The 27992-nt window shown below is 41.7% G+C and overlaps 1 protein-coding gene across 1 annotated transcript in view; it reads left to right on the forward strand.

The window, feature by feature from the left end:
- The window catches only part of ZHX2 (zinc fingers and homeoboxes 2), a 331049-nt gene that overhangs the window by 136870 nt on the left and 166187 nt on the right, over positions 1–27992 (forward strand). The window contains exon 2 of the mRNA XM_044070980.1: positions 25020–27672. Coding sequence (XP_043926915.1) covers positions 25165–27669 — 2505 coding nt within the window. The 5' untranslated portion in view covers positions 25020–25164 and the 3' untranslated portion in view covers positions 27670–27672. The remainder of the gene's footprint in view (positions 1–25019; positions 27673–27992) is intronic.

Below are 27992 nucleotides of genomic sequence, written 5' to 3' on the forward strand. Positions count from 1 at the left end.
ATTTACTTGATTCTCTTTCTGATGAGGATGGGAAGATTATTGATGTGTGTGTGTGTGTGTGTGTGTGTGTGTGGGGGTATGCTTCAACAACTTTGATTTTTCAGAATTTTGAATTGTCAGGCTCATATGTTAAAGTTCTGACTAATTTGTGAAAGTATGAGGAATGTTTTGTCTGCAGATGTGATGTTATCCTTTTCATTCTTCCTCAGTATATGAGTTATGGATCCGACACACACACAAACATACCGATCAAACAATCCCAACAAAGGAACAAAAATAGGGGTGGATTATAAATATTGCTCTTAAAAACCTAGTTATTTTATATTTAGTATAATAACTATATATATATATAACTTTATACGCTGTTATCTTCACATTAGGGGTCAAATACATTTTGTGGCTCCCGATGAATTTTATTTGGAGGGGGAGGGGCCAAAATGTCTCTTGATAGTGAAGGTTGCAGACCCCTAGCCTAGGAGTAGCACTCCTAGCTACTGATTACTGTATTTGTGCCGTGTTCAACTCTAGAGCAATTCCTGATAGAAGAAACAATCTGGTACTTAAGGGATCGCTGCCTTTTATCTTCCTCCTATTTGTCAGTGGCTCAACCCCTCCCCCCAGTAAACATTGTAAGACTTCTTCGCAGTCTCGAAAGAGATCCCCTACCAAATTTCTGAAGACCTGATGTTCTTAGTGTTTCACTGTTGCAGTCATCACATTTGGGTTATCTGTTTGCAGTAGCCCTCAGTCGGCCTGATTATCAAAGTCTTGGGTTCTGCATCAGTTGCTGTCTCATCTTCCATGACATCAGGTAGTCTGGGGTATAAAGCATGCAGCCGATGCCATTACATCAGTCTTTCTTACCTTGTGGTGCCCAAAGCAGAAGCAGTTTGCAAGTGCCGGTCGGCTGACTCCTGAAATTTTCGTTTTCGAGGTTCAGAACCGAAGTCTTCAACTAAGTACCCCGTTGGGGAAACTTTTTCTTGCTCTAAACCGATGTCAGTAAAAGTCAATAATTGTATTTCTTGTGGAAAGCAAATACCTCATAAAGATTTTCATTCGTACTGTATTCCTTGCCTAGGTCTTGACCACGACGTATCTCGCTGTCGGTTTTGTGCCTTATTTAAACAACAAACTATTCATCGTCGGTATATTTACTCTTCTAAATATTTTGGTACTGTGTTCAACTACCAGATATGGCTTCGGTAAGCCACCCAACTACCGACATTCTGGAAAAACGCAAAGATAAAGACAGAGACAAACGGCCGAGGTCCAAAGCTGCCGATGACGCTTCTCCTAAGCTATTCGCCAGTTAGCCGGTACACAGTGAGGCGCTTTCACAGCCCCTGATAACCGCTACTGCAGATTCACAGGCCTCTACTGAGAACCATTCGGAGTCTGGTATGCTGTGAGATGCTTCAACTATGGAACCTGCGGATGTCTCTAAGTTGGATGGGTCCGGAGCCGCTGTGCAGGCACCGGCTTCTGAGGGTGTATTCAGGCCTACTGACTTGAATATTAAACCAACCCATCTTCTTTGAGGCCTAAAACTCAATCCATGCCTAGAAAACCGATGCCCAGACCGCATGGTCAGGCCTCTATGCCTAAAAACAAATGATAAGAATGGTTGAAGACCTTATTACTTTAATCAGGGAAGTCAATCTTCCCCATCTAAGAGACCTAGGACTGAATTTGCTTATAATTCTTCTGATCAGGATTCTGAAATTTCTGTTTCCTCTGATGACTAGGATTTACCCTTGTCTATCTCTGAGTATTGTGATGCAGAGGACTCTATATTCCCTCTGCTTCTCCTCCAGAGGATTTCTCTTTTGGTGAAACCTTGAATACTCTTAGGGAGCATTTTCGCTGGGAAAGCCAGGATTACTCTGATTCTAAAAAGAGGCTTAGGGATTTCTTACTCCTTCCCCAACACAGGCCTTTAGCTATTTCCCCCCCTGTATTGGACATTGTTGATGATGCCTTTTCGGAATTTGGATTGGCCCCTGACTCCTTATCTCCTGCTCCCAGAAAACCAGGTAGATATTACAGGGTTCCTGACTCTCACAAGTTCCTCTTTAAAAAATCCTACTGCGGATCCTGAGACCATTTCACAGGGACCCAAGGGCATTAAGGCTACTACTGCCAAAAATCCTACCCCCTCTGATAGAGATTCCAGGGTGCTGGATAGATGGGATAATAAGGTATACACTTCTGCAACCTTGGTCATTAGGGCCTTAAACTGCCAGTTTCGTATGTTAAAGTATCAGCAGCATATTATTGGATTGCATAAACAGAAACTGATGTTGATTCCTGACTGTGTTGAAAATTAAAGATTTACAGGATTTAATGCATTCTGCTGAACAAGTTGGAAAACATGCTTTGCAATGTGGTTTTGATTCACTAGAGGCATCTTGCAGGGCTGCTGTCACTGAGTCTGTACTTAGAAGGCATGCTTGGCTTAAGGAGCAATCTTTGCCAGATCATGTTAAAGCTAAATTGCTGGATGCTCCCTTAAACCAGGACCACCTGTTTGGCAACAAAGCAGAAGTACTTAAAAAGATGGATGAAAAAGCTAAATCTATGCAAACTGTTAAAAGATTTCGTGCAAGTACAGCCTCCAAGATTTAGTAGGCATTGGTTCTCTAAGAATTGGTCCTTTCCTGCCTCTTCTAGGCCTTCTCAGTCCAAACCCAGAACCAGCAGAACACACAGGTTTCAGTCCCAAGGTACGCACAGAACTAAGCAGTGGGGGGCTCCCACTTCCAAAGCAGGGAGTAGTAAGACTCCCCCCATGGTAAACTGTCTCAATGACTTAACTTTAAAACTTCCAAGCCCTTCTCAACTGACTACTCCTTTAGGGGGAAAGATTGCTCTACAGGCAAAAAAACTGGGAACTCATTACCCAGGACAAATGGGTTTTATATATAGTTTCCCAAGGATACAGATTCCACTTCCACACTTTACCAACCCCAAATGGTTGGCCAGATCTACCCCCAAATCAGTGGGCAGAGGCTCAAAAGCAAGTTCTCTCTCTCTTAAGTATAAGGGCTATTCAAACTGTCCCAGAAGAGGAAAGGGGCAAGGTTTCTACTCAGGACTTTTCCTGGTGCCCATAAAAGACAACTCCTGGCGTCCTATCCTGGACCTCACTATCCTAAACACCTTTTTGGTGATTCAGAAATTCAAGATGCTAACTCTTCACCAATTGCTTCCTATGCTAGGCAACGATGCCTGGTTGGTAACACTGGATTTAAAGGAAGCCTACCTGCACATCCCAATTGGGGAATCTTGCAGAAGATACCTATGCTTCAAAGCAGGCTTCATGCACTATCAGTTCTCTGCACTGCCCTTTGGCTTATCTACTCCCCCCAGGGTATTCACAAAGTGCCTAGCTCCAGTCATTGCATTTTGCAGGCAAAGAAATATTCAAATATACCCATACCTGGACGATTGTCTAATTCAGGCAGAAAGCCAGGACATACTATTGAATCATCTGGCGTTTATACAAAAAGTGCTAACTTCTCTGGGGTACACCATAAATGAAAAGAAATCACAACTTGTACCCTGCCAACAAATTGTATTCCTGGGAGCAAGCTTGTACACAACTTCCCAGATGGCTTTCCTCATTCCAGAGAAACAAGTTCATTTGACAGCCTACTTTAAACTAATGGCCACAAAGACCCTGCTATCTGCAAGACAAATACTGCAAGCCTTGGGGTTCATGGCCTCCTGCATTCTCCTAATTCCATATGCAAGACTGCATATGAGGAAACTACAATGGTATCTAAAAAGCCTATGGTGTCAACATTCTCTGTATCTAGAAGCAATGATTTGTATCATATATTGCCTACAGACAGAGTTCCTTTGGTGGGCAGAGGCCTGCCACCAAAACAAGGGACTGCCATTCACTCTACCCCCTGCCGCCCAAACCCTAACAACAGATGCATCAGACTATGCATGGAGGGCTCACTTGACAGGGAAGTGCATTCAGGGCAAATGGAACCCAAGTCAAATGCACCTGAGTATCAGTCAAAAAGAAATGTTAGCTGTACAGAATGCTCTGACAGCCTTCAAGGACCACATTCTTCCAGGACAATTAATGGTAAAGATGGACACCACCACTGTTATGTGGTACATAGACAAGCAGGGGGGAACCCACTCATACCCCCCTCTGCAGATTAGCTATGGCTCTGTGAAACACAGCCTTGAGCTACCAAGTGCACCTACAGGCTCAATTTCTGCCAGGAAAGCTAAATACACTGGCAGACGAACTAAGCTGAAGTCTCATGGATCCACACAAGTGGAAACTGGAACCAAAGACATTCAACATGTTGATAAACAAATGGGGGAGCCCAGAGATAGGCCTGTTTGCCTCCTACAAGAACTACCAATTGGACAAATTGTGCACAAGAACTCCCTACAAACAAGCTTGGAAAGTGGATACCTTGTCCTTCACCTGGAAAAATCTGTCAGTTTATGTCTTTCCTCCTCTGCCTCTCCTCTCCAAGGTACTACTAAAGATCAAACAGGACAAACCAAGGACAATACTAATTGCATCAGACTTGCCATGCCAGCACTGGTACCCCCTCTTGCGCAGTGTGTCACTGCTGGCACCATGACACCTGCCTTAGACCCCAACCCTGCTGTCCCAGCAGGAGGGCCAGATTCTGCACCCTCAGCTTCAAACCCTGAACCTGGCAGCCTGGCTAATTACCTGATCTCTCCGTTACCATCCTCAGTAAACAAGTGTTGGATGTCATTCTGGAGGCAAGGAGACCTAGTACTAGAAAATCTTATGCTGAAAAATGGAAAAGATTCTGTTCCTGGAACCAAACTCAGGGGATGGGCACAGCAGCACCCAATTTAGCTCAGATTCTTCAATACTTAACTGAGATGCTTCACAAGGGCCTTTACTTTTCCTCCATCAAAATTCATGCCTCAGCCATGTCAGCTTATTGTAACACAGAACCACCCATCTTCTCTTATCCACTGCTCAAGCAGTTCCTCAGAGGGGCCAAAAACTTAAGACCTCCTAGGAGAGTCCCAACTCCAGCCTGGGACCTTAACTTTGTATTGGAAAAAACTCACTCTACCTCCTTTTGAGCCAGCTGCAAATGCAGAGCTGAAATTCCTTTCTTGGAAAACAGCCTTTCTTTTAGCCATCACTTCAGCAAAAAGGGTGTCTGAAATACAGGCCCTTATGGCAGTGAAGCCTTTCATCATCTTTCATGCAGACAGAGTGTCCCTCAGGACCAATCCCTCCTTCATGCCCAAGGTGGTATCCAGTGTGGCTCTTAATCAGTCCATTAATTTGCCAACCTTCTTTTCTAATCCACAGAACAAAGGGGAACGTATACTGCACTCCCTAGATGTGCACAGACAACTTAGATTTTACTTGGACAAGACTAAACTTATCAGGAAATATGAACAGCTGCTGGTGGCATTTGCTGCAAGGGCAGAGGGGGGAAGGCCATTTCAAAGCAAACCATTTCTAAATGGATAGGCCATTGCATTCATTTCTGCTATAAGCACCATGGAAAACCTATCCCACAGGGGATAAGACCACATTCAACCAGGGCTGCGTCTACCTCTACAGCCTTTCTCAGAGGTGCCCCTACCAGGGACATCCTAGAAGCTGCTACCTGGAGTTCTGTACATACCTTCACCAAGCATTACCATTTGCCAATTTTCTCTAAATCCAGAGCTGGCTTTGCCACTGCAGTCTTGCAGGGCCTTATAGCTGGTCCTAATGCTATCTAATTTCCTCCTCCCATCCTTAGCTTTGGGAATCTACCTAGATGTGATGACTGCAGCAGTGAAACATGAAGAACATAGTACAGTTGTGTACACTTACCATAAATGTAGATGTTCGAGTGTATTCACTGTTGCAGTCCTGGTTACCCTCCCTCCAGCCCCCTGACTTCTTTTGGCTATACCTCTATTCTTGTTTACTATGCTTAAAGCTTTTTGGTGTATTTGCTTTTTTTGGAGGTGTCACCTTGTATGTATATGTAATTGCTTCCCATTAGGGGGGCACCTGACATCTGGGGCAAGAAAAACTGATGTAATGGCGTCTGCTGCATGCTTTATACCCCTGACTACCTGACGTCATGGAAGATGAGACAGCAACCGATGCAGGACCCAAGACTTTGATAATCAGGCCGACTGAGGGCTACTGCAAGCAGTTAACCCAAATGTGATGACTGCAACAGTGAATACACTCGAACATCTACATTTATGGTAAGTGTACACAACTGTACTTTCTTACACGTGGCTTCATCAGAGCCTCCTCAGTAGATTTGAAGAACTTCAAATCCTAAAAGAAAACCATCGGATCCAAATTCCTTGGATCCGTCTGTCATACTATCTCCCAAGCAGAACTCTGATCCAAAAACCTCAGATCTGACCACTACTGCATCAAAATCTCCTTGAACTCACTCACCTGGGTTCACAGTTGATCCAGTATCTCCTCAAACTCACTCACCTGGGTTCACAGTTGATCCAGTATCTCCTCAACTCCATTCCCTTTTTCTTCAAATGACACTAAGAACAGAATAGAGGCCACAGCCCACTACCTCATCCATTAGGTCCTCCAGGAGTCTTTCCGAGGCCAACGTGGATAGGATGATGAGGAAATTCTCAGAGCTCAGATTTAGATGGGAGTTATTTCAGCTCTGTCTCCCATTGGAGCCATTGGCCTTCCTTCCACTACCCATGTAGTGATATCTCCTTCTCCGATCCATCCCATGACTTCTGAGGCCTTGGATCTGGGACCCCAGAGAGAGTTGGTGTCAGATCCAAAGTCAACTAGATCTTTGACTATGACAGTTTCCCTGACTGGTTCTGCACCTATCCCCTCAGATTGGGGTGATTCCCAGAGCCATAGCACTGGAGTCAGATCTGAGGGACCAAGGTCTGCTCTGATGTCACAACCGTCCTTGCTCCCCTCAGAGCTTCGGTGCTAGATAGCTCTGGTCCATCTCCCTCCTTGAGGCATGGATCCGGCAGGGTTGAGGCTTGGCTGCTTCAGAAGTTTCAGTCCTGGTGCAGCTTGCCTTCTTTTCCTGGTCCTTCTGCATTCAAGATAATGGAGAGGGCTTTCTCTAATCCAGGAGATCTGATCTCTCTCTCTCTCTTCCGTGGATCCTACACCTATACTTCCAGCTGGTCTGAGCTCTGATCCAGTCATGTACCCCACAGAGACAGCCAGTATTGACTATCATCCAGTTTCCCCTAGAGGAACTTCCCCTCTCTTCGGATACCTCTCCACAGCATCCCACTGAGGAGGTTCCCTGCAAGAGAACGTGGAAAAGGAGGCACATAGATTACCCTATGGAATCTCTCACAGAGGATACTGACTTTGAGGAACAGGAAGGGGCTTCCAGATCTCCACTGGATGACATCTAATGTGGACACATTGTAGACATTCTTAAGCAGAAGGGTGGATGGTCTTCAGATACTCCCTTCCCACAGCAGTCAGCATTTCTAGAAGCTTTTGGTTCCAGCCTATATACATCATGGGTGACTTCCCCAGCTGATGAACTTTTCGACCTAGTCATTCACCGGGCATGGAAGGAGCCAGACTCTGTCAAGCCAATACCCAGACATCCAGTGAAAATTTAGCACTGCAAAAGGACAGACCCCATTGGAGCAAAGGAGTCCCTGTTGGTGCTGTGGTCATGGAAGCAACCACAAAAACGGAGCTAGCTGAAAGAGCTCTTCTGTCCATCCTCCTAATAGAAAGTCAAGGGCATTGGACAGATATGGAAAGTGCATATCTGCTTTTGTGACCTTTGCCTTGAGGTCACTTTACAAGACTGCAAAGGGATTTGACCAAAGAGCTCTCCAAACCCCTCTTGGAGTCCATGTCTGTGGAGGACTGAAAGAGGTCATCTTCCCAACTGGCCACTCTGTTATCCATTTCCAGTGTGTCCATGAGGTTGATATTCTATACTGCAGAGGATACCTCATGGGCTGCCAGTTCAGGCATTGCTGTCTGGAGACATGCCTGGATGCGTTTATGCAATTTTGCAGAGCTTTCAAGTCTTCTTTCATCTCCTTTTCATGGTACACCATTGTTTGGCCCTTCTGTTAAAGAAACTTCTTCCCACAGTGAACAGGAAGGAAAGACCATGTCTGCTGTAGGGATTCACTTTTCTACCCCTCAATAATACTTTTCCCGGAATCAAAGGGGGCAAGAAAATTTGGTTCCATAAATCCCAGGGCTCTTTTCAGGACCCATGTGGGGACAACTCGAGGGACAGAGGGGGTGGTTCAAATGGAAGACGTTGTCCTCGCAGCAGAGGAGGCCTCTGAAATTCCTTTCTGGATAGACCCTTTCAGCGCTGCTGAAGGGTTGCCTAACTGCTCATCTCTGAAGGCAGTCGGGGGGGGGGGCTTGTACTTGCACCCATACACCTGGGCTTCAGTAAAGGATGCTAAAAATAATATCCAGAGGTTATTTAATACCATTTTTCCAGATCCCCACAACCAAAGAAGACTTTCTGACATTCCACCCAGTCAGAGAGAAACTGCAGCTCAAGAGATTCAAAAGCTGCTGGACTAGAGTCATCCAGGAGGTCCCACCAGACCAAACAGGATTCAGAACTTACTCAAGGTTCTTTTTAGTGCCAAAGAAGACAGTGGATCTAAGACCAGTTTTGGACCTAAGCAACCTGAACTTATTTGCGAAGAAGTCAAATTTCCAAATGGTCACAGTTAATCCATCCTGCCCTTTTTGCACAAGGATGACTGGATGTGCTCAGTTGATCTTCAGGAAGCGTACTGTCACATCAAGATGAACAGACACTCCCGAAGATACCTGTCCTTTTGGCTGGGGGCCAGTCACTGTCAGAGCCCTGCCATTTGTCTTTCCATAACCCCCAGTGTGTTTACTAAGTGTATGGCAGTGGTGGCAGCTTACCTGAGACTGCTGGGGTTCTGGGTGTTTCCATATTTAGACAACTGGTTTCTCACAGCCCCAACCAGGTTTCTCTTAGAACAGTCCATGGACTACTTGCTCTAACTTTGTCAAAGACAACATATTTCAGTCAGCATCTCCAAATCAGAGCTACAACCACTACAGAGCCTGGAGCTCATCAGTTCCCAGTTGAACACAGTAAGTCAGATTGCCACTCTGTCTACATATCGTGTGGATACAATCACGTTTCAGGTTCAGCAAATTCTTGTTCACTCTGCTCCTCTATCCAGACTTGTTCTCCAGGCTCAGGATTCGATGGTAGCGGCCATAACTTTAGTTCCCTTGGCATGTTACTCTATGCATGTTCTCCAGTGGACAGAAGCTGTTCAGTAGTCCATTCTGCAACATACCCTTTCATTCCCAGTCAAACTCGCCAAAGAATGCAAAAATCATCTTTGTTGTTGGATTCAGTCAGACAGGATTTACCTGGGCTGTCTTATTTATTCTACCTCCCCCAGTGGCCACTGACCATAGATACCTCCCAGTTGGGGTGGGGGGCACTTCTTGGGATGGACGGTCCAAAGCCCTGAGCCCCCAAGAGACCAATTCACACATTGGTGTTCTAGAGATGACAGCAATTCTATTAGTGTTTTAGGCCTTTCAAGATGTTCTCCCTCTAGGAACTATTGCGATACAAACCAACAACATGTCTGTGATCTAGTATAGCAGCAAACAAGGGGGAAATTTTCCAACCCCCTTTGTCGAGAGGCAGTGAGAGTGTGGCAGTGGTCATTCTCCTCCAACCACTTTCTAGTGACAATGCACATTCCAGGGAAATCCAACCAACTACCAGACAAACTCAGCAGGCCCATTTTGTTACCTCACGAGTGGTCTCAGTCAATCAGTAACAGCGAAGGCTTTCCGTCACTGAGACCAATCTTGCTGCTGTCTCTTTGCATCCTCCCACAACAAGTACAACAGGTATTTTGCTGTAATCCCTCCTCAGGAGGAATCACTGAGAGATGCTGTAGTCTACATTTGGCCCTCCAGTCTCTCTTATGCCTCTCCCCTGTTACCTCCGACTCCAAAATTCTTACAGAAAGCATGTCAGTTGAAGATGTCAGTTATCCTTATTGCCCACTTCTGGCCTCGCCCAGTGTGGTTCTCCTTCCTTTGGTCTCAACTTCATTATCCTCCATTCTTCCTGGATCCTCTGACCAGACCTTCTTTCACATTCCTTGGGGATGACACATCCCAGTATCCCAAGCCTAAAACTAACTGTATGGTTTCTCCAATTCCATTAACAGCTAGACAGCCCAGACTTTCCTCCCCATTCGACACATACTTTTATTTTACCAGGAAGGTCTACCAAAGTAAATGGAAAAGATTTTCAATTTGGACTGTTGAGAAGGAATTCGACCCTTTTACTGCTCCTGTTTCTTCAGTGTTAGAATTCTTAGCCTATTTTTCAGGAAGGTGCCAGTTACTCCAGAATCAAAGTACAATAAGCAGCCATATCATATTTTCATTCAGGAGAAAAAGCTTTCTATCCAGCTTCTTTCAGATTGTGCAAGGCTTTTCTGAAAGGCACCTTCTTACTTAGGCTCCCACTGAAAGATCTATCTCCTCCTTGAGATTTGACAGTTGCACTTCAGGTATTGACTCAACAATCTTTTGAACCTTCAGCCAAAAGTGATTTAAAATGTTTGTCTTGGAAGGCAGCATTTCTATTAGCAATTAGATCTGCAAGGAGAACTCCAGGCTCTATTATCCAAATCCTCTCCCCTTGTTTTTCAGAAGGTCAGAGTTACCTTATGAACCAACCCTTCCTTCTAGCCTCTGACTCAAATATCAATCAAGCAATTCATTTGCCTGTTTTCCTCCCTAATTTTTCAAATAAGGGAGAGTACATGGACAGCTTTTAGATGTCCATAGGCAACTATATTTTTATCTACACAGGAGAAAATATTTCAGGAAATCAAACCAATTGTTTCTTTATCACCAAACAGACTGGGATCACCAGTTTCGAAAGTTACCCTTGCCAAATGGATTAAAGATTGCATTTCTTTTGTATATACTCAGCAGGGTCTCTCCAAGGCACATTCAAGTAGATGTATGGTCCCTTCTTCTGCCATCTGGTCTAGAACTTCCATTGATGACACTTGAGCAGCTATATTGTTTAATTCTCATACCTTTATTGCTCATTACAAACTACATTTGACCTCTAGAAGCAGAGCCGCCTTTGGTTCGGCAGTTCTTCGGAACATCCCTCCATGAAGAGGCCACCCAAGATTCATGTAGCTGGGGACTCTGTCCGATACATGAAAAGGGCAACATCAGATATTAAAGTTGCGTACACACCATAACTATGCATCTGTGTTGTCCATTTTTATTCTTCCTCAACTCCCAGCCCTCCTTCCCCTTCGCTTTCATCTTCTGGAGTGATCTTATGGATATTTTGGAACCTTTTTTCCAGGTTTGAACCCTAACTTTATTGTTATTTCCTTCTTCCTTCTTTGTTTTAGGATCTGTAAGGCAGCAAACTTGATCTACAGTATTGTAGAATGGCTGGGACATTATGGGTGGAAGGAGCTCAAGAGTTGGATCTGTAAGTCTGTAATACGCGGCCGAGTCAGAGCCGTTGCCCAGAAAGGAAGAATGAAAATGAACAACACAGATGCATAGTTACGGTGAGTACATAACATTAATTTTCTTCTTGTGAAGAAAAATCTACTTTAAATAATTTAGTTACTTCTGTTGTACAAGTTATTGTTTACAGTGTGTGTATGACTCAGTTGATACTTCTTCCAGGGCTATGGCCACTAGTACTGTTTTGAGGAGGTTTGCCTGGTTGCATTCTCAGAACCTCCGAGAAAGTGATAAAAATGAGATTTTAAATTCTCCTTTGAATAGAGATTAATTTTTTTGCCCCCTCTGCTGCAGAGGTGATCAAAAAGTGTGATGAAAGGGGTAACTTGATACAAGGAGTCTCTAAGATTTTTCTGCCCTCTTTTTCCAAATTTTCTAAGGATTCTCTAACCCCTCATCTAATTTTGGCAAAAAAAAAGTAAACTGTCTCAACAAAAAAAATCCAGGTAAACAGATGGTTGAAGAATAAATGGCAAGGAGTTCTAAAAAGAATTATGGAACTTACCAAAACCAAGGACAGTCCATCAAGTCAGACTGACTATTTAAGGGACCATTTGCCCCCCTGCCACCCTGACCAGTCCCTTTTCCCTTCCAGAAAGTCTGAATCTTCATTTCTGTCTTTGGCAACAAGGTTGCAGATGGCAGTGGGAAGAAAGTCCTCCTTTCCAATGGTAATCTCTCCTCTACCAGACTAAACTCTTTTATTTCCACCTGTCCTTCATCACATGCTGTCCCAAAGGGTGATAGAACTGCTACTAGTTCCTCCTTCCTCTTTCCTAGATGGAGAAAGGTTTTTATTCAAGGATATTTTTAGTGCATAAGAAAGAAATTGTCTGGAGAGCATTTCTGGATCTTTGTTTCCTAAACCTGTTTATGATATTGCCCAAATTCAAAATGATGTAACTTCACAACCATTACCGCTTCTTCCTCATTCAAGTGTCCTCTTAGCAGAGTTAGAAGATGCTTGTCATCACATCCCTTTTCATGTAGACTTCAAGCATTTTTAAGGTTTTGTGGGTCTGGATTCCATTATCAGTTCTCTGTTTTACGCTTTGGACTGTCCACTGCACCAAAAGTGTTCACGTGTCTGGCTCCAGTTATAGCTCACTGGAGTCTACAGGGTATCCACACTTTCCATATTTAGATGACTTGCTTATCTTTGCAGAGTTTTTTTTTTTCAAAGTATCCAGAATCTCTCACTTGGGTGAGCTGTCTCTAACACAGGCTGGGATTCCAAGAGAACTTGTGAAAGTCTTTTTGACTCCCTCACTTAGGATTGTTTTCCTGAGGTGTCGGCTAGACATATCAGGTCAGAGAGCTTTTTCTTCCACAGGAAAAAATAGACCTATACGTAGATCTGTATATAAGGTTTTCCACTCAGACTTCACTGGCTGCAATGGAATACCTCAGGAGATCAGGTCCTGTGGCACCTATGATTCCCATGAGTCCCTTGGCAACACTCCACGTGAGAAGTATACAATGTTATTTGAAGTCTCTTTGGTCCCAGCACCAATATCCTTTGTCTTTTCAGATGTCATTACTTGGGTTTGTCAAAAGGGAAATCACTTGGTGGAGGCAGCAAATATCCTCAAATCAGGGACTCCTCTTCTCTCTCCCTGCCCCAAAGCAGTCAGTCACCACAGAAGCCTCAGACTTTGCTTGGGAAGCAGCTTCAGGAGAAATAAAAGTGCAAGATGTGTGGGACACCAAGGACATACACAAGCACATAAATATAAAATAGATGCTTGTCCTGATCAAGGCACTGAACTCTCTGAATCGTATTTGGTCCCCTGGACCTAGTCAAGGTGTCACAGACAATACCACAGTCATGTGGTGCATCAACAAGCAAGGGAGGACCAGGTCGTACCCCCTTTGCAGACTAGCCACATTAGCTTGGAGTATAGCTTCACTGTGTATTTCCACTCTACAGGCGTACTACATTCTGTCAAAAGGATATTGTGTGCTGACAAGCTGAGCAGGGCAAGACCAGACACTCACAAATGGAAACTATATCAGGGGGTCTTTCATGATTTGATCCATTTACAAAGGAATTCCTAAGTGGACCTATTTGCCCCCTCTCTGAACAATCAGCTGGCAGGAATCTGCTCCAGGACTATATGCAAGAAGGCCTGGAAGACAGATACCTTTTCTTTTCCTTGCACAGGAATGTTCCTGTATGCTTTCCCACTCGTTCTATTGATGTCCAGGGTACTTCTAAAGATTCAGAAGGAATCCCTCAATATCATTTATGTTAACTCCCTTCTTGCCCCAATAATGGTATTTCTCCATTCTTTTGGAAATTGCGAGGGGCAGTTACCACAGTCTTCCATACAGACTAGATCTAGTCACACAAGGTCAAGGATGTCTGATATACCCTGGCCACAATCAGCTTCAGTTGACTGCCTGGATAGGGTCTTAATTCCCTTTAGGCAACTGCTTACTAAGGATGTGTAGCAGGTGTTAATGGAAGCAAGAAAGCCTGCTACTAGAAATTCATATGCTAGTAAATGGAAAAGATTTTCTAGTTGGTGTAAACAACTTAACCAGCACACTTTCAGGGCTAGTTGTTCTCTTGTTTTACAATATTTGTGTAAGTTTCTATCCTCAAGGTTTATTTATTGGCCATTTCAGCATGTCTGCCCATGGATGTTCCTCTTTCAATGCATTCTGATGTCAAGCTGTTTTTTGAAAGGTGTTCTGCATGAGAGGCCTTCCAGAAAAACAGCGGCCCCTTCTTGAGATCTTAATTTTGTGTTAGAAAAGCTAACATGTGCTCTATTTGAACCATCTAACCTGACTGAGTTGAGGTTCTTAACGTGGGAAACAGTTTTACTGACTGCTGTGACCTCCGCAAGAAGGGTATCGGTTGATTTTCAATAAGAGCTTGCAACTCAAATCTCATTTTCCTCAGAGACAGGGATTCTTTGAGAACTAGTCCTTTTGTGCCTAAAGTTGCATACAAGTTTACTTTAAGACAAACTATCCATCTCCTGTTTTCCTTTCTGAACCTAAAAATGAGGGAGGAAGGATTCTCCATACTCTGGATGTCCATAGGCAACTTGGATACTATCTTGATAGAACTAAATCTTTCAGATCTTTGGAACAATTGTTCATGTCTTGGTGAGGTAAGAAGAAGGGACAAATGGTTGTCTAAGGTTATTACATTTTGTTATTCTCACCACAACAAAAATGTTCCAGGCATGGTCGATGCCCACTCCATCAGGGCCTTGGCTTCATCTGTGGCATTTTGGAAAGGGATGAATTCTAGAAGTATTCTAGAAGCTGCAACTTGGTTATGTGTACAAACTTCTACAAAGCACTACAAGCTTGATTCCTTCTGTAGGTTTAGATCAGGCTTTGTTAGGACCATTCTCCAGAGGCTCCTGGACTCTTTCCCTACCACCTCCCAAATGAAGTAAGCTAGGGTATTCTACCCATATAGCTAAGGCTTCTGCAGCAGTGATCAGTATGGTGAACATAGCACAATTGTGTAAGTAAACTTACCATAAGAGTGGATGTTCAAATGATCACTGCTGTAGTAGTCACCCACTCCCTTCATCCCTCTTGCTATTTGGCATGTAGTATGCGGACATTTATCTTTTGTTATTCCTAGCATTGTCCTTTCAGAGCTCAGCTTCCCTGTTTCTGTTTGCATGAAAGCTCTGAATGGCTTGGTGTCCAACATGTCTTTTTAGTCAACTCAGCTGGAGCTGACTGAGGGATTTGCTGCCTGGAAGGTGCCCTGATGTTTTGGAAGCTGGCTAGCTGTTACATCCCATGCAAGATCCAACCCATGTAGGCAAGGCTACCACAGTAGTGATCATTCGAACATCTACTGTTATGGTAAGTTTACTTACACAACTACACTTTGGCCATTTCAGCTTACCTGCCACTGGATCCCCTCTTTCCCCTGTGTGCCAGGTTAAGCAATTTTTAAAGGAGGTTCTGACCTCCAAGAAATAATGATAGTTTCTTCTTGGGATTTGAAGTTTGTTTTGGGAAAGCTCTTTCTGCCACCCTTTGAGGATATGACCAGCTCTTTAAAGGTTTTAACTTGGAAGACTGGCTTACGTATAGCTTTGATTTCCATTAGAGTGGTGTCTGAATTACAGGCCATTTGTCTGTTCAGCCTTCCTTTAATTTTTCATCACAAGGTCAAGGTGAGTCTCAGAACCAGTCCTTCCTTTATACCTGAAGTTGTCTCTGAATTTACTTATAATCAAACTATCCAACTTACTCCCTGCATTCTATCCTTTTCCTTAAAACAAGGCAGAAAGGAATGTTCATTGCCTGCATACACACAGACAACAGAGATATTATCAACAAAACTAAATATTTTAGAAAAATATAATCTAGGTTTTGTCTTATGATGGTAAAAAAAAGACATCTAGCATATGAGCAAACTATTTCTAGATGGCTTTCTCACCGCATTCATTTCCACTATTCTAACCATAACAAAATCCCACTTGGAATGTCAGGGCTTCGGGTCTATATTATATTGCCAACAATATCAAAGCTGATATTGTCGACACAAGAATAGCGAAAGCGCACATCGAACGTGTAAATGGAAATCTCTGTAAGGGTAGATTTCCATTTACTGCAATATAGTGTGGTCTTGGAGTTGGTATATTTAAGTAGCGGGGTGTGTGGGGGTGCAGGGGGGCTTGCCCCCCTGCTTAAACCCGTTAGGGTACTTTTTTCTTTCTTTCTTTTTTTTTTTTTTTTTTTTTATAAGTTTGATGTTTGAAGACATCGACCATATGGTGTTCGATGTTTTCAACCGTCAATCTTATAATATAGACCCCAGGGATTCTTCTAGTAGAGCAGTTGCCACTTCTAGGGCTTTCTGGAAAGGTGTGGACTCTGTCTATTCTGTAAGCAACTAACTACTTGGTCTTCATTTCACATATTCAGCAAACATTACAAGCTGGATGATATTTGCAGAACCAGAAGAGGCTTCAGTAGAGCTGTTCTTCATAGAATTCTGGTCTATTTTTCTTTTGCACTTGCCTTTTTTTCTTAAGCTTTGGCAGCTGTCCTGTATGTAATGGCTACTGCAACAGTGATCTGTTGAAGGACATAGTATAATTGTATATTTAACAGTAGATGTTCAAATGGATCAGTGTTGTAGTACTGATTACCCTTCTTCCATTCCCCTGAGTAATCCATTCTTCACCTATGGTGGGGTGTTTCTCTCTCTTTTTTTTTTTTTTGTCTTTTCTTTCCTGACAAGACCTCAGGTAGTAGACTTAAGCCTCCATTTCTAATGACAAGAAAGCTCTGAGTTTTAGTGTGTCCATTTGTCCTTCTTATAGTGGCATATCTGCTAGTGATTAGGGCAAAAGTGAGGTACGTAAGGATGGTGTCTGAAGCTTTGTAGGCTGGCAGGATAATGCCCAATATGTAATGGCTACTGCAACAGATTCAAACATCTACTGTCATGGTAAGTTATGTATACAACTGTACTTTGTTATACCATGCAACTATGATTTCTGATCATTGCCTGTGCCCATTCCCCAGTAGACTAAACTAAAATAAATAAAAATAAACTATTGTATAAGAAATAACATAATCGTCATTTTTCGTCCTTCTTTCTGTACCCAATAGAAAAATAACATAACCCCTCCCCCATATTCCTTGCTGCACTGAGGTTGCATGAATAAGAAATGCACTTTTATGCTGCCAGAAACAAATTAGAAGTTCCATCCCCAGCTCTTGAAGTGCATCTCATTCCTACCATTTTACAGATCTTTGTATGAAATGTATCTTGTGTCTTTTCTTGCATTCCAACTCTTGCTTTACTACTTTGAGGCTCCAGTTAAGACAACTTTTGCCTTTGAAAGATGCATGCATATCATATGCATTACATCTGTTTTGGGCTGTATAATTTCTACACAAATAAATCGTAATTTTCCCCTTCAGTGGTACAAACACCAGTGTTGATACAGCATTACTATTTTAAGTAGATTGAGTTCATTAGAGTTCCAACTGCAAATGTTACCCAGTTTAGATACTGTCAAGACAAGGTTAATTAGTTCAGTTAGTCAGTCCTGAGGAATGTTTTGATATTGTAAACTGCTTCTTGACCTACATGTTTTTTTAGCTGATCTGTAAATATATTTTGTTCATTTCTTATGTGATCCTCCTATTCACCCAGATGGCCCATCGGGATCAGTGCACTACCCTGGTAAACAAGTATAAATACATTCTGATGACATATGTGGCTTTCCTGAGAGTTAACCAGTCAGATTGCTTCTTTTTTTTTTTTCCTTAGGTTCTTTGAGTAGAGTATGAGAAATACTTCACTTTATGTGGAGTTGAAGACTGTTCCTTAGAAGACACCAAGAAAAATGGAGTACGCCTGGTAAAAAGCACAAACAAACAAAAATACCAGTCGTAGTGAACGTTACCACAGGATAGCTGTCCGGTAATAATGAAAATACGTAGGAAACTGCCACTACACGTTTTCTGGTTAAATGATGGTGTCACCAAGAAATAAAAGCCCAATTTGTTGAAATGAAATGTTCAACAAATTGGACTTTTATTTCTTGGTGACACCATCATTTAACCAGAAAACGTGTAGTGGCAGTTTATTACCGGACAACTATCCTGTGGTTACGTTCACTACGACTGGTATTTTTGTTTGTTTGTTCCATAGAACAGGTATTGTCTGTGATACATACCTGTTCCTCTAACATGTTTTATTTATTTTGCAAAAGAGATTGAGACTCCTTGAGTTAATGTTCACTCTTCCATTGAACCTGCTAATGTGTAATGGGTTTGTTGAGGCTCTATGCACGACGCCAAGATCGCCTGTTAGTTGCCTGTATGATATCAAGTAGAGAGACAAGGCTTTAAGACCGTCTGCATTTGCGATTTAGGCCCTTGATGTTTCTTGGCGAGAAAGCATTGTGGTCGCTGCAGTTTTGACGAATGCTTGGATAAGTTCATACCTAATGGGGCATTATATTCAGTTGCAGCTTGATGAGAGCCAAGTACGTTGGAATAATTACATCCCTGTACCTCGATGCCATACTTATCTAATGTGTGTGATGAAAATGACTTCCTTACTGTAGTGGATACGTAGTGATTGTAGTGGAAACGTAGTGATTGTAGGACAGTTTATCATTGACATAGGTTCCCTGATCCTTGACTAAGGAATCAACATTCAGGGGTATGTTGTCAGTGTGATAGTTACAAGGGAAGTCATGTTTGCCAAAGGATACTGTTATACATTTCTTGACATTTGGTTCTATTTAATGGTTTTGACACCAGTTATTGGTTTGGGAAAGGCCGTCTTTGGAGAATTTTGATCTCCTCTGGGGATTTTGATGGGACCAAGTTCACTATCGTCTTCACACTTGGTCAGCCATAAACCCTTAGCATTTGTTTTGACCAACAAGAACTAAATGCTGAAGAGGAGTGGCCCAGTGACTGAACCCTAGTGTACACCATTAGTGATAGGTCTTTTTTGCGGAAGAAGTAGAGCTACCCATAATAATTTCCTGGATTATATATGTGAGACAATTTGCTGTCCAGTGAGTTACATAGGGATATAAATTTAGCTGTAAGAGTTTATCTGTGTTACCAGAGTATGGTATTAAATGCTTTTGCTATATCTAGGTATGCAGTGTGTACTAATTTGTCCTCATCCATTGCTTCATTTACCTTGTCAAAGAAGTCAACCAGGTTATGTAAGCAGGATCTGCCCTTGATGAATCTGAACTGGCTTTGGTCAAGAGATTTTAGGTTACCTATTTCTTCATTAATTCCATAATGATTCTCTTCATAGCTTTACAGATAAGGCTGGTCAGACTTGCAGGTCTGTAGTTACTTGGGTTTGTTGATGCCCCACTATTGTGCAAGGAGATGACTGTTGCTATCCTCCATTCATCTGGCATGAAGCCTGTTTGGAGGTTTGTATTGAATAATCTCTGTAGAGGGCCTGATAAGTTATGTTTTAAGCTAACCAGAGGTTTCTCCCAGACTATTACCACCCCCACCAGAATCAACAAGCCCAACAAAAAGGAAAGCATCCTAGACTGGATCTTAATAAATAACAAACCACAGTTATACAAATCAGGCACTCTACCTGAAGACATGAGCGACCACCTCCTAACCTATATAATCAGGAAAAGGGATGACGTCTCACCAAACCACCTTTAAAACCCTTAGGTATACAAAGAACTTTAACCTAACTAGTTTCCAGGATGATCTTAGCTCATGTAAATGGGCCAATCTAAAAACACTTCCCGTTGAAGCAGTCTCCAAATTCAACACTAGATTCCTGGCCATCTTAGACAGGCATGCTCCCACACGTACAGTCAGAACCAAAAATAAAATTGCTCCATGGCTAACCAATACTACTAGACAAAAACTTACTGTTAGAAACTCAGCATGGACCTCCTGGAGAGCCACCACATCCCCACAAGCCCACATTGCATTCAAACAAATGAGAAATTAAGCAAAAAGGTCTATTCTGTTAGACAAACAAAACTACTATTTCAGTTTACAGCAAAAACACCAGAATCAGCCTCAAAAATTCTGGTCAGGTCTAAATAAACTGCTCCTCCCAGGTAAGTCCTCTACCCCCACCCCCTCATCTACCCTACAACTACCTCCTAAATGTGTTGCTAAAACCTTTAACACTTTCTTCACAGAAACAGTTCAGTCCCTTGCTAATAATCTATCTCCCACCTCCTCGACTACAATCTCATCTACTCGAGAAAATATTCCCCCACTCAAATTTGATCCTATCCCGACAGACTACATTAAATCCCTACTTAAAAAAACTAAAACTTACCACCCTGGCAGCTGACCAACTTCCTGCAGAGTTTCTACAAAAGGCTGCTAAATTTCTAGCTTACCCTATCTCCATCTTAATCAATTGCACTATCCACGAATCCTCCATTTCCTCCATCTGGAAAATATCTCATATTATTCCACGTCATAAAGGGGGAAACTCCACCGAACTCTCCAATTACAGACCCATAGCCATACTATCTCCTTTAGCCAAAGTAATGGAGAAATGCATACAGAAACAACTCCTAACCCACCTTACTCAGAATACTCTCCTAGCTCCAACCCAGCATGGCTTCAGACCAGCCCATAGTACTACCACTGCCCTTCTCTCCTTTTCTCATACTATAAATCAAAACCGTAATCAGAATATGCTCTCCTCTACCCTCTTTCTCGATTTATCAATAGCATTCGATATGGTAAATCACCACCTACTCCTAGACTCTTTAAAATCATCTCTTTAGATAACCCAGCACTCAGCTGGTTGCACTCTTAACTGCACAACAGACAACAAGCCGTCCTATGGAAAGACAACTTATCCCCCCTTCTACCTGTCACCCTTGGAGTACCCCAAGGTTCTGTCGTGGGTCCCCTCCTTATCTCCATATTCATTAATGACCTACCCAAAGTTATCCCAGATGCAACTTGTGTACAGTATGCAGATGACTCTACGCTCATCTGCACTGCCTCCAGTCCCACCGATTTACAATCCCTATCCCAACTCACTTTCAACAAAGTAGAAAACTGGCTCAATAATCGTCGTCTCCTACTGAACCCAAACAAAACCAAACTACTACTTTTCTCCCCCTCCTGTAAGCTAACATTACCATTAATTACAGTCTCTTTCAACAATGGCACCACAATCACTCCCGAATCTTGCACTAAACTACTAGGGGTAATCATTGATAATAACCTGAAGTACAATGCCCATGTAGATAAAAACCATAAAAACAGTAAACAAAAAAATAGGCTCCATGTATAGGATTAAGCAATTCTTTACCCCATCTGCCAGAACTACCATAGCTTGCACGCATCTTCTTTCAACCCTTCTCTATGCCTCACCCATCCTCACAAGTCTAACCAAATCTAACCTTAACAAAACCACTAGCTGTTATAACAATATAGCTAGATTTGCCACAGGCTCAGCCTGTAGAACCCACCACTGTCAAAATCTTCACAAATTAGGCTGGCTTGAACTACCCAATCAGATTCATTATAACCAACTCATAACGATTCATAAAATCCTAAATCAACCTACCAGTACCCCCATTCTGACTAATATTATTACCCCCTACAGCAACCTAGCATCCCTCCGCTCATCCAGCAGAATGCTAGTACAATCTACCAAAGCCAACAACTCGGCTGGAGATTCATTGTTTTCCAACTCTGCTGGAAAAAAATGGAACTCACTTCCAGCTGAACTAACCACCACATGCTCCTTGCCCCAATTCAAAACATCCCTAAAAATGTACATGAACAGTGACCGTCTCTGCCCATGTCTAAACACTGACTAACCCAATCACAAATCAGAATAAGCAAAATAAACTCAGCCATGACCAGTTCTATACCCTGACTAACCTATTTAATACCAGGACAAAGGTAACCCAAACTTAGCTCACAGAGGTATATACCCTTTTATATCTTCTCTCCCCACCCTCATAACACACAATTCCTTCAACCATTAGATCTCTTTTATCCCACCATCAGGAAGTGAACTTACTTTTCTGCCCACACTAAATTACTTCCTTCTTACCTACCTCCATTCTATTAGCTATCATCCTTACCTTCTATCTGAAAAGCATTCTCTTTGTTACACACTGCTCAGACATGTAATTGTTATTTCGGTATACCTAATCCATCTACCAATGACAGCTTTTGTCTAAATGATTATTTCTAACTACATGTAACCTTGACTATAACCTGTCACTGATGTTGTTAAATGTTTATAGACTTCTCTGTAACCACAATTTGTAGTGTAAATTAATTTCATTGTGGAGCTTTTCTCCCCAGGCCTCTGCTGAAAATGGATATGTATCCAGTCGGACCTTCCCGGTTAACAAATGTAAAATAAATAAAATGTTATTCTGCCCCACAGAAGTAGTGTTCTTGGCCTTTGGAGATTTATTTGAGAACTTGTTCTTGGGAGAGTAGGAGGTATAGATGCAGGTGTGTAATCTGGGAAAATAGGAGGGGAGCTCCACCCCTCTCCTTGGGCTTGGGTTTCATTTTTCATCTTGGCAAGACACCAGCATTTGGGCTACCATTGTAGCAAATACAGCAAGTACAGCTAGGAACAAAAAGCAAAGAAAAACACTTTAGCTATAATAAAAACAGTATGTTTGCTTTTCCATGGAGTCTAAATGTAAAGTTTTATCCCATGTCCATCACTGAACAGATCTCTTCGTCAGTTGCCATTCAGTTCTCTTCAGTCAAAGCTTCCTCCAGCATCAGGATCTAAACAGTTTCTCCCACCTTGCAGCTAAGGAATCTTCTCTTGTTTTACTTTTGAGTAAGGGAAAGGGTTACAAAGAAGTCTTTCAGTCATTGAAACTGATGATTTTTCCTTTCTATAGGGTCCATTTCTTTCTTTGCTTGTAACTTCAATTTTTGATTCAGCATTGTTGAGGGTCTGTTGCTTGATGTCAATTTCAGCATCTGCAGCTACCAAACAGGTCTTAAGCCCATTTGGATAGTAGACTTTAAAGTATGCTAGATACCATATTCTGAATTTGAAACCCTTCTCTTTACATGAGCACACAACAGGGATGGATTGACTTCTCTGTCTTGTGTCTAAGGAAAGCATATTATCTATATAAACATGTCTGTCTCCCAATTTCAGTAATTTGTTTTTCCATAAAAGTTAGGATAGGGGCTAGTTCTTCTAAATGGCAAGACAAATTTATTCCACATTGGTCTTCTTGGTTGTTATGGACTGCAGGTTTCTAGGTGTTAAATCTTGTGTGACCTGTCCATGCAGTTCTGCTTGGGAGATGCCAGTCCAATTTTCCACACAGATACATCTGTAATCTCTTCATGGCATGTCTACCAACTTGAAGTTGTCTGTATGAGATCTGTCTTCTAATTCTATGAAATTTTCCAGGGAAAATTCCTGTTTTGCTTCCATTTCTACATATTTGTTTTTAGTGTCTGCTATTTCTGTCACGAGTAAATGCATAGTATTTGAACAGTTTGAAAATACATGTTCTCTCTCTTCTAGTCTTATATTGTTGACTTTCACAGAATCTTCAAGTTTTCCATAAATTTTCATTATTTCAGTTTCCTCATCTTTAGCTACTGTATTCAATTCCCTTTGGTTGCTCAAGCTGTGATGAACCGTGTGCAGTTCAGCCTCATCCATGATCTTCAGAAGGAAGCGGTTTCATTTTTTTGCCTTCTGTTCTGCCATTTTTTTCCTTTGAAAAAGACATACAGGTACCCTCAGAGTTATGTTTTCCTTTGTCATTTATGCTAATTCTTCTTTAATACAGGCAAGTATGTCTGCAGGTTCAGGATCTTAAAACAGAACTGCCTAACAATTCAAATTGCACTTTACCAGAATTCCCCAATATATTATATAGTTTAGGTAAATTATACCAGTTCTTTATACCTTTCTTGTACTTTTTACTTATTGTTTTTCATTTTAAAGGTTTTTTAGCCTGTACCAACAGTATTTGTTAGTACACTTCATGTGTTTGCCACTTCCCTGGAACAAAAAAAGAGAACACAGTAGGCTATGCAATGCAGTTTGTTTTGTAGCGAAGTATCTTCTAATGGCCAAAGCTCAAGACTACATCATCGTACCCCGTGTGATGTCTAACTACTAAAAAAGATTAGGTTGGATTGATGCCTGCCTGTAGTCAATTTTCACTTCATGTCATGAAGTCCTTGACCATGATAAGCATGCTCAGACTACTGCATTTTCAGTGTCTGTCAAACTTACTCCCACATATTCTTATGTGCATGGCTTTTTATCTTTTAGGGAGAAACTTTCTTTATGGTGTTTCAGTATTGTCGCCAGAGTGTTGCAATGTAGTGCTCTTTTCAACCATCACGTATGCATGTTTGGGTCTTTTTTTAGTGGTGTTTTTTCAACTCAAGACTTCCTTTCAGACGGGCAAAGTGTATTTGTGTGCTTTGCAAGTAATCAAGAATGCTTAGCTTTGCTATTGTATGTAATCATGGTGCAAGGTGTTTCAGATATTTTTACTGATAAGCCCCATGGGTTAGCCTTGTGTCAATGCCAGAACATACCAGATACTGCAAAGGTAAATTTCACACCCCTACTTTAATCCTACAAGTTAAAGAAAGCTGGTCTGTAGACAGACATCACCCGTCTGCTTCTCTGGCACCTAGACTAGTAAGCATACTGGGTCATAGGTGAAGCAGGCAACGATTTTGTCTCTTAACAAATCAGTGCAGTATTTAAAAGAGTATTTTAATTAACATTTTACTGGTTACATTTGTAATGGCTATAAGCTATTTGGCATTTCACTCTACTGGTGCTGTACTTCAGAAGTATATACTAATAATTGTTTCCTCCATTTGTATCTTGTCATGCATTCATGCATGTACTTATCTGCCAGTCATAATATTTCTACCTTTTTTAATTCATTTCAAATTATTATTCTTAAGACTGTCTTTCTCTTTTCAGGTGCATTTTGCTTGGATGTCGTAGTTTACCAGATGATGCTGGGATACATCTTTCTGGGAGAGTCCTAGCTGTTTCACTCTATTCGTTGAAAAGGTGTGGTTCAAAAGGAAGTCATATATATGAATACATTTCATAAAACTTTAGTATGGCTAGTAAAAGAAAGTCCACAGTTCCATGCATGGTCCGTGCTGCTGACGTGAGGGAACATGAAGATCAAGATGAAGGTGAACTCCTGGTAGAAATGAAAAATGGTTCTCAACTGATGTGCAAACAATGGACTTCAAATCCAGACGGTGTTAAAAATCTCTGTGAAGTGCTTGAAGAGAAAGTGTCTGACAGTCCCCATTCACAGAAACCCCATGGGGGTTATGAATGTAAATACTGCCCTTTTACATGTGCAACTCTAAAAGAGTTTACAGAACATGTTGACACCCAACACCCAAATGTTATACTGAACCCACTGTATGTTTGCGCTGTTTGTAACTTTATAACAAAAAAATATGATATGTTAGCTGATCACAATTCGAAATGTCATAGAGGAGAATGCAACCTAAAACTTAAACTAATTAAGAGCAATAATCAGACTGTTTTGGAACAGACCATTGAGGAAGTTGATAAGGCTGTTTTAGCTAGAACTGTCAATACTGCAACAGTAGAAAAGAATAGCTCCTCTTTGTCTGGAGGTGTGCCTAATAATGTGACTGATGTGAAAATGGAAGCAGCAAAAACTGGGACCGAGATATTGCATCAGAAGGGAGAAAAAACAGTCTTAAAAAAGCAAATAGAAGAACTTGCTAACATTGTTGCATCCGTTGGTAATGGAAGGGAAATTGTTAAAGATTCATTGCTACAGGAGGGAGCAACTCATGTAATGCCCTCAGTTCAACTTCCACCAAATATAAATTTGGTTCCAAAGGTCCCAGTCCCTCTGAATACCACAAAATATAATACTGCACTAGACACTAATGCTGTTTTAATCAGTTCCTTCATCAAATTTCCATATCCTACACAAGCAGAGCTGTCTCGGTTAACAGTTTCCTCCAGGCACCCTGAGGAACAAATCCGAATATGGTTTGCAACACAGCGTCTAAAACATGGAATAAGTTGGTCACCAGAAGAGGTAGAAGAAGCACGAAAGAAAATGTTTAATGGCACTATTCAGCAACTACCACAAACTATTACAGTCCTACCAGCACAATTTACAGCAGCTACTACAGTCTCACAGCCTCTTCTACAGACAACTGTACCATGTCAGATAATTGGCCAGCCTGGCTTAGTTTTAACCCAAATACCAAAGGGACCATCAGTGACCTGCACCCCTGTCACACTTGCTGTTGGTAGCAGCACTGGCCATGCTCATAAGCGTCCATTGCAAAACTCACATAGTGCAACAGAAGCAAAGCAACTAAAATTATTAAATGTTTCTGTGAAAGACCCGGTCCCCAGTTCAGTAGCTGCAGGCCTGTTACATGAACGCAAAAAGACCAAGGGACAAATAGCAGCATTGAAGAGTAGTTTTATGAGATCCCATTTTCCAGCTGATGAAGAAATCTATAGGTTAATAGAAGTCACTGGACTTCCAAGGAGTGACATTAAAAAGTGGTTTAGTGATAATAGGTATAGAACTCAGAGAGGCGTTATAAATATTACAAGTGAGTCTGTAGCTCCATTAGGTGCAAATTACAGTCAGTCACATAACTTTTATGACATATCACCTCACAAATTCAAAGGAAAAAATGCAGAACAACTTAAAATTCTAGAGAACAGTTTTCTTACAAATTCTTTCCCACCTGAAAGTGAGATTGATAGACTGAGAGTAGAGGCTAAATTAACCAGAAGAGAAATTGATTCTTGGTTTGCTGAGAGGAGACAATTAAAGGAAAACACAGAACAAGCTAGTTTTGATATCACAAATGTAGACAGCAGTGACAGTGAACAAAAGACACCTAATGGATCCATAGTTGAAGGTGGAGAGATCTCTAGCTCCCCATTATCCAGTCCATTGCCCTTTAGTATACCCAGTTCTTCTAGTATAGCAATTAAGAAAACAGATCAGCAGCTTCATTTTCTAAAAAGTATGTTTATACGGACGCAGTGGCCATCACCAGAAGAGTATGACCAGTTGGCAGAAAAGACAGGGCTTGTTCGAACTGAAATTGTGCGCTGGTTCAAAGACAATCGATTAGCTCTAAAGAATGGAAGCTTAAAATGGTTTGAGCAATACCAGAAGCAAAATTCAGATAGACTCCTAGATGAGGCTGAAAACAAGGGACCAGTTGAAACAGCTGTTCCTTTCAGCACTGGAGCAACTGTTCTTGAAGAGTATTACAGACAGCACAAAGAATTAAGGGAAGAAGACTTGGAAAAATTAGCTGAGATTTCCAGACTGAACTGTGAGCAGATCAGAGAGTGGTTCACAAAACAAGAAACTAAGAGCAGAGGTGATCAAGACAAAAAAGGGAATGCAGATGCAGACGGGGATGACTTTACTGTTGAGGATAGAGACTGTGAAGTTGATGGAGCTGATGATAATAATAATGATTATATGTCTCACTACACAAATACTATGAGTCAGACAGTCCAAGGAAGCCCCCCACAACTGGCAGAATATGATTCTGAAGGAATGGTTGCAGATATTTCTTTCATTTAGCAGGTAATGCTGGGAAACGTGATTATGTGACTTTTTATAGTTTTATCATCTGGTTACAAATGTACACATCGTATGGGAAATTTCTTTGAAAACAGGCTCATCATCTTTGTGCTTTGATGCTACAGTCATGATTATTTGCCAAGACTACTTAAATATGTAGCATCAAAGCACAAAGATAAGCCTGTTTGTGCTTTGATGCTACAGTCGTGATTATTTGCCAAGACTACTTCAATATGTAGCATCAAAGCACAAAGATAAGCCTGTTTGTGCTTTGATGCTACAGTCGTGATTATTTGCCAAAACTACTTAAATATGTAGCTGTA

The sequence above is a fragment of the Protopterus annectens genome, chromosome 5.part0 (genome assembly GCF_019279795.1).
Source record: "Protopterus annectens isolate FY-2018-M chromosome 5.part0, PAN1.0, whole genome shotgun sequence".
NCBI classification, from domain to species: domain Eukaryota; kingdom Metazoa; phylum Chordata; order Ceratodontiformes; family Protopteridae; genus Protopterus; species Protopterus annectens.